General features: G+C 43.2%; 1 protein-coding gene across 1 annotated transcript; it reads left to right on the top strand.

Annotated features, from left to right (window-relative positions):
• Positions 1-4,605: 4,605 nt before the first annotated feature.
• On the top strand, positions 4,606-6,520 carry LOC115714249 (ornithine decarboxylase). Its single transcript, XM_030642880.2, has one exon. The coding sequence runs from the start codon at positions 5,001-5,003 to the stop codon at positions 6,279-6,281; it is 1,281 nt and encodes a 426-aa protein (XP_030498740.1). The 5' UTR covers positions 4,606-5,000; the 3' UTR covers positions 6,282-6,520.
• Positions 6,521-7,443: the final 923 nt, after the last annotated feature.

Genomic DNA, 7,443 nt, shown 5'->3' with positions numbered 1-7,443 from the left:
CCCTATCCGGAGTACTTTGGTGGAGTCGTCGTCGCACACTGGTATTTCTTCGACGTCCTCCATTGGTTCTACGATCCTTTCGGATCCTATGCGAGGATCCAGCTCGTCTTCTTCAGCCTTCTCTATTTCAGGGGGCCCCCGGACCATGAGTACTGGCAAGTGGGTGGCAACATTGTAACATTGTCTGGCCTCTCCTTGATTTCCCCTCACCGTTCCGACTCCGGCTTCCTGGGTAGGGAATTTTAGGCATAGGTGTCGGATTGAAGTTATTGCACCAAAGTCGACGAGGGTCGGTCGGCCCAAGATTGCGTTGTAGGCTGTTGGACAGTCTACCACCACGAAGGTGCAATACTTGAACGTGCTTTGGGGGGTATCCGGGCACAGGGTAACTGGGAGCCTGACTTTTCCCATCGGGATTAGCGTTGTCCCGTTAAACCCTGTGAGCTGCGATCCGCTAGGAGAGAGGTCCCGGTCGGTCAACCCTATCGCAGAGAAGGCTTCTTTGAAGAGCAAGTTCACGGAACTTCCATTGTCAATCAGGACCCTAGCCACCACTTTATTTGCGATGGGGGTCTCTATGACCAGCGGGTCGTGATGAGGAAAGCGCACCGTCTTGGCGTCTTCTTCCGTGAACGTTATGGGTTGGTCCATTAGCCGAGGCCTTTGAGCTGGGAGTTGAGTGACCTCCCACACCTCACTGTGTCTTGCGGCCTCGGCATATCTCTTTCGCTCCTTTCGAGTGTTTCCTCCGATATGGGGACCTCCGGAGATCATGGCTACCCGTCCATTAGGCCGGGGCGGTAGTCCGGGTTTATCGGGTGTCACTGCGGGAGCGGTGGAGGCAATACTCTGCTTGTACCCCCGGTGTTCCCGAAGGCATACCCCCTGCCACCTGCCCCGGGTTAAGGTGGGGCAACCTATTTTTGATCCACTCATAGAGGTGGCCCAAACGGATCAGATTCTCAATCTCATCTTTGAGATTTTTACACTCGTTGGTGCTGTGGCCAATGTCGTTGTGGTACTCGCACCTTTTACTCGGATCTCTCCGGGAGCTGTCTCTGTACAATGGCTGGGGTCTCCGGTAGTGCGTATTCTGCCTTGTGGCAAAATATACACGTTCCTGAGAGTCCGTGAGCTCTGTGTACTGGGTGTATTGGGGTGTGTACCCCTTCTTTTGGCGCTTCTCTCCCGTTCGGGTGCTGCCCTTGGAAGACCTTTTGCTTCTCGACCCTTGGGTAGGGCCTGTTAAGCTGGCGGTTGGGGCAGCCTGTGAAGGAGTCCGTCCATTCACCCCGGACGGGTTGCCGTAATGGGAAGATGCCGGGGGCAAAGCTTGGCCCTGGCTGTATCCGGGAGTAGCAGAAAACTGTATGCCACTTATCGGAGGGGTCGCGGTCGGGACAGTACCCGAGGGCGATACTCCTGGCATGTATCCTGCTATTCCGGTGGGATAATAGCCTCCGTAAGCCACGATCTGGGCTTCTTCGAGGTTAATATATTTTTGGACTCGCTTCTGGAAGTCCTGAAGGCTAGCAGCGCCTTCTTGCTGTAATTCGTTCCAGAAGGGAGTCCCGGTGCGGATTCCAGCTTGGAGAAGCGCAAGCTGTTGTCCGTCGTCGACCTTCTTGGTCTTCGAGGCTTCCTCTCGGAACCTCTTGATGTAATTCTTCAAGGTTTCGGTGGGTAGTTGCTTGATGTTGGTCAAGGCACTAACCTCCAAGTTGACCTTCCTGGCGGCGACAAATTGTCTCCGGAAGTTGGTTTGGAGTTTGTTCCAACATCCCACCGATCCTGGTTCCAATTTCTTGAACCATTCCTCTGCCGATCCGCTCAGAGTGAGGGGGAAGCATAGGCATTTGGCGTCATTGCTGACCCGCATGACTGTCATGACTCGGTTGAATCGTGACAAGTGATCACTGGGGTCGGAGTTCCCAGTATATGCCGCCATCTCGGGCATCTTGAAATTTTTAGGGAGCTCCGCCTCTAGGATATGCTTGGCACAAGGCTCTCGGTCCTCACTGTCCGAGTCGGAGTCATCTCCCTTCTGCCTCCGGGAGACTCGGGCAATATCTTTTCGAAGGATGGCAAACTCTGCCATAATCCCTTCGTTTACAGTACCCGAGGAGACTTCGGGTCTGTATCTTTTTTGATCAAGGTGATCCCGGAGGTCACCTTGATTCCCATTGATTTGATTTCTCAGATCAATGGGTGGACATCTCTGTCCTCCTCTTCCTCTACCCCCTGGTTCCTGGTGCACGGAAACGCTTTTCCGGTCCCCTCGATCCTGAGGGCCAAGACTCCCTCTTTGGGGCTTGCCCCTCTGCGGACCTTTCCCTTTAGGGAAATCCGAGCGGACCTTTCGCGGATCCTGCGCCTTTTTCTTTCGACCAGGGGCAGAAGTAGGGTTTTTTGCTTGGTTTTCCTCAGCAGGGTGCCTTATAGGGCTAGGTTCCCTAGGCCTTTGCTGCTGGGAATTAGGCGAAGACGTCGCTGGCTCCCCGTCGAGTCCAGCGGCCATCGCCTTGGGATGCACGTGAATACCGAGTTTGCCTCCATGGCTTTCTGCATGGCTAGCATCACCTCATGCATCTTTTGATTTTGCACTTTCTGAGCTTCGATCTCAGCTTCGTGATCGATAGCTTTTTGTCTGAGGAGCACCAGCTCTTGGTAGCTCCCATCATCGTAAGCGTACTCGTCGAGGTGTTCCTCGTGGTTTTCATCTGGAACTTCTTCCTCGGACTCCTCTGCTGCCCTTGAGGCTACATCTTCCTCATTGGGGTCTTGAGCGTCTTCTAGAGGGCGAGGATGACGTGTAGCTCTTGTCTCCACCATTATCGTGAAGTTAAATGCTTGTTGCGAAGCAGCTTTCCTCAGCTCTCAATGAAAGCACCAAAATGTTGACCGAGTTTTTCGGCAACTATTAAAATATGTTTATAATAATGAGCTGTAAGAAAGCGAGACGAAGACTTTTTACGTGGTTGGGGCGTTAATGAGCCTTAGTCCACGAGCCACTGCTATTAATGGATGTATTTAATACAGATTCTACACTTGAGAGAATGTTTTTCTCTTAAATACAGAGAATGTTCTTGGTGAGTTCTTTCTCTTCTTGCTCTTTTGCAACCAAGATCCTCCGACCCCATTAAATGAGCTTTGAGGGGGTATTTATAGTGTTTTGGTGGGGTAATCCCTAGAATTGTTCTTACACATGTATCTGTAAGTATCCATAAAGTTGGGCATTTCCGATGAATATACCATGGGTGATGCATGGTCAAATCCCTAGGTGTTGTAGGGCTTTTATGGAGAATGTCCTTTTTGTCTTATGATTGACGTGACTCTTCGCAGAGTAGTCGTCGCTAGACTTAAATGATCATTCTTGTAAGCGCATTTCTTGTTTTGGGGGTTGTGCTTAGTCGGACTTTATTGCGTGTTGCAGTCCCAACACGCTTCCTCCCATGCAGCATTAAATGCGACTTGATTTCTCGGGAGAGACCTGACACATCCCGGAGAGCCTTCACGCTATACTAGCTTCCGGGAGTAGCTTATACTCCGGGTGTCTCCTCCGGGACCCATGTTAATAGCGCTTCCTGGTGGCATAAAAAGACTTAGCAAATCTTTCCAAGTTATCTGATCCACGTGTCCCCTCTTGACTGGTCCACGTATATTGGGCGATTTTAGGAGCAACAGGCTCAAAAATGAATTTTTTCGTGTGACCCACTTTGTTTCAGGGCCGGCCCTGATTATATTTTGTCCTCGAATGTTAAACGGGGTGGGGATAGGGATAAAACTCCTCACCTCGACGGGAACCCATTTAGTATTTTATTTTATATTTCTAATAATATTTTATAATTTATGTTTGTATTTTTTAGCATATTAGTATCTTTTTATGAATTTTAAGTTGTGTTTTGGATAATAATTAATTTATTGAATGATAATTAGTGTGCAATATTTTAATTATTATGTAGTTTAATATTTTTATGAATTTTAATTTTTATTATAAACTTTATCTTTTTATTAGGAGATTTTCCATCCCGTCCCTGCCTCCATTAGGGGACTCCCCACGCCATCTCCTATGGGGAATAAGCGAGGATGAGAATTAAAATCCTTAACGGGGATGGGGACAGTGGAGAATTCTTTGCTAGTATCGTGTGCATCCCTAGTAACGGTATTGCACCTCCCTACTAGACCAATTCAATTTATTGTTTTATATATGTAGGGAAATGTATATATTTAAGGGATTATTTTACAAATACACAAAAATAACAAAAAAATTACAAAATACGATTTATAGAATTTTTAATATTTTTACGATTTTTTGATTTTATTTACAAAAAATACGGTCTTTATGTTATTTTTTGTTGATATTTTAATGTTATTTAGATATTATTTTTATGTAGTTTTCTTATTGTTTTCGTGTTGTTTTTATAAAAAATCGTATTAATATAAAATTAAATTCTTTAAACATAAAAATGTAATTTTTTTACAAACAATAGTGTCATGTAATTATCCCTATATTTAATTATGTATTCTAATTACGATTAATATCTCAAATTTTCTAAAAGTTAGGTTATCAAAATATGCAAAACGAGTCACATTTATGTAATTAATTTAAGAATTCTATTCTTATCAAAAAAAAAATTAATTTACATCGGCTAAGGCCCCATTTTCCCAAACACAGCCCTAGTTATACCATTCAGCTATTATTCACCAAATCTCACTTAATTGAAGAATTTGAAAATTAAAGTAGCTAGACTCAAAACATTGTCTAGTTTTTCTTTTTCTTTTTCATCTCATTATTTTCACATTTCCAAATTTTCACACCAAGTGTCACCAACCCAAAAACAATTGGCACCACCGGTTTAATGTTTTGCTTCTCCTATAATATAAATAAATAATTATTACCTTCATATACACATGATACTTACTACATACATGTTCCAACCAAATACGTCCTAAACCAAATCCAACTTCTCCTTGTTTTTTCATACGTAGGGTTGGGGAGAATGGGCAGCAATGGACAATCGAACCCAATCATGAGCCTGCAACTTATTTCGGGCTCACCAGGTGTGAGAGGGAAGAAAGTTACACCTATCGATAAACATAATAATGGGTTGATTAGTTTCATGCAAACTATCATTAACGACACCCAATTACAAGAACAAGAACCATTTTATGTTCTTGATTTGGGGGTTGTCGTTAATCTCATGGACGAGTGGACCCGTACCCTCCCAACCGTCAAACCTTTCTACGCCGTCAAATGTAACCCAGACCAAGCTTTACTGGGTGCCATGGCCGCACTTGGCTCAGGTTTCGACTGCGCTAGCCGGGCCGAGATTCAAACGGTTTTGGGCCTTGGAGTTTCCCCGGCCCAAATCGTCTTCGCTAACCCATGTAAACCTGAGGCCCATATCAAGTACGCCGCTACCGTAGGTGTTAACCTAACCACATTCGATTCAAAAGACGAGGTTGAGAAGATCCGAAAGTGGCACCCCAAATGTGGGCTTCTCATTCGGATCAAAGCTCCGGATGATGGCGTGGCCCGATGCCCACTGGGTCCCAAATACGGCGCGCTGCCTGATGAAGTCGAACCTCTCCTTCGAGCGGCTCAAGCAGCGGGACTGACCGTCTGCGGCGTATCGTTCCATATCGGAAGCGGAGACACTCATTCGGGTGCTTACAGAGGTGCCATAGAGGCAGCCAAGACTGTATTCGAGACAGCGGCTCGGCTCGGGTTCCAACAAATGAAAGTGTTAAACATCGGCGGGGGTTTCACATCCGGTGAGACGTTTGAAGAAGCGGCTTCGAACGTAAGAGCCGCTCTGAGAACTTACTTCCCCAATTCTCAAGGGTTGAGCATCATAGCCGAGCCGGGTCGGTTCTTCGGGGAGACGGCGTTCACTTTAGCCGCTAACGTTATCGGGAAGCGAGTTCGAGGCGATTTGAGAGAGTATTGGATTAACGACGGAATCTATGGGTCCATGAATTGCTTACTGTACGACCACGCAACTCTCACGTGCGTACCTCTGGCGTGCTCGTCAAAGCGTGCCAATCCCACGTGCGAAGGAGAAATAACGTATGACTCGACTGTGTTTGGACCCACGTGCGACGCGCTTGATACGGTTTTGACTGGTTACCGGCTACCGGAACTGGAGGTGAACGATTGGCTTTTGTTTACGAAAATGGGTGCTTACACCATGGCGGCTGGGTCCAACTTCAATGGGTTCAACACTTCAGCTATTTTGACCTACCTCGCTTACTCAGATCCGACGACTTTGTATGACTAGTTAGTTTTGTAATTTCACAAAACCTACATTCTTATCAAAATATCTAATGACTCATTTATTTATTTAATATACATGTTATTTTCTATAAGTTGGTTGGTTTAATAGAAATTTAGCAAGTTTTACTTTTTTCTATATTTCTCAATAAGCATTGATATATTTTTAGTTTTTACCGAGCTATCACTATTATATTTGTAGTCATTGATGATTATTTGTTAAATAATTATTTAGAGTTATTTTAATTGCTTATATAATTTTTTTTTATTAATTGTATTATTTTATTTTGGGTAAATACTATTTTGTATTTTGTGTTTTGTAAAAGTTAATAAATGGATCTTCTGTTTTGTTAAATGACAAAATGCATCCTATATTTTCTAAATTGGTAAAAATAAGACATTGGACTCAATTTTTAACAATTTATTTTTTAATACAACCAACTTTAAGACAAGTTTTAACATGAACAGATACAGAAAATGTAATCAGTTTTGTCATAACATCTCTAGATCAGATTATTATTAAGTTTTATTTTGACAAAAAATCAGTTCAGGTTCCTATTTGTACAATTTTAGAAAATAGAGAGTCTGTTTTATCATTTAATAAAATAGAGGTCCAATAGGTAACTTTTGCAAAACACATGGTGCAAATAGTATTTAGCCTTTTACTTTTAACTTTATAATTGAATCATAATCTCTTTATTTTCTATACATCTATTTATTCTTATTAGTTATTCTTCTCACATAATTATCATGTCATCAGAGCTAGGTTTATGAGAGTAAGTTTTTTAAGCGTAATCACAGCTTTTGCGGTGTCCATACAATTGGTGTCGTACAACGTCAGTATAGTTCGACAGTCTAACTTTTTGTATTGATTTCTTGTAAAGTTTTTTTATCCGCATAATAGTTTTAGGTATTAGTTTTCACTATACAATTTTGAATTTTCATCTGTTTTTTATTTGGAAATTTTTGCAACTAATTTTGTTTCTGCAATAGCTACCAATAAAGATGATTCCCTTTAAGCGATCAGTGTGAGATTTGATGGAAAGAATCATTCGTATTGGAATTATGTTATGAATTTTTTTTTGAAAGAAACAAAAATGTGGGGTTATATTTCTATAACAAAGAGAAAACTTGCAGATCTATTAGAAAATTAGGAAGTAGACAATTCA

Source organism: Cannabis sativa, chromosome X (genome assembly GCF_029168945.1).
Source record: "Cannabis sativa cultivar Pink pepper isolate KNU-18-1 chromosome X, ASM2916894v1, whole genome shotgun sequence".
Taxonomy (NCBI): domain Eukaryota; kingdom Viridiplantae; phylum Streptophyta; class Magnoliopsida; order Rosales; family Cannabaceae; genus Cannabis; species Cannabis sativa.
This window is presented reverse-complemented; position numbering and strand designations above follow the sequence as displayed.

Excerpts from the sequence above, each read along its gene's own strand:
- LOC115714249 (XM_030642880.2), top strand. The coding sequence starts at position 5,001 with ATGGGCAGCAATGGACAATCGAACCCAATCATGAGCCTGCAACTTATT.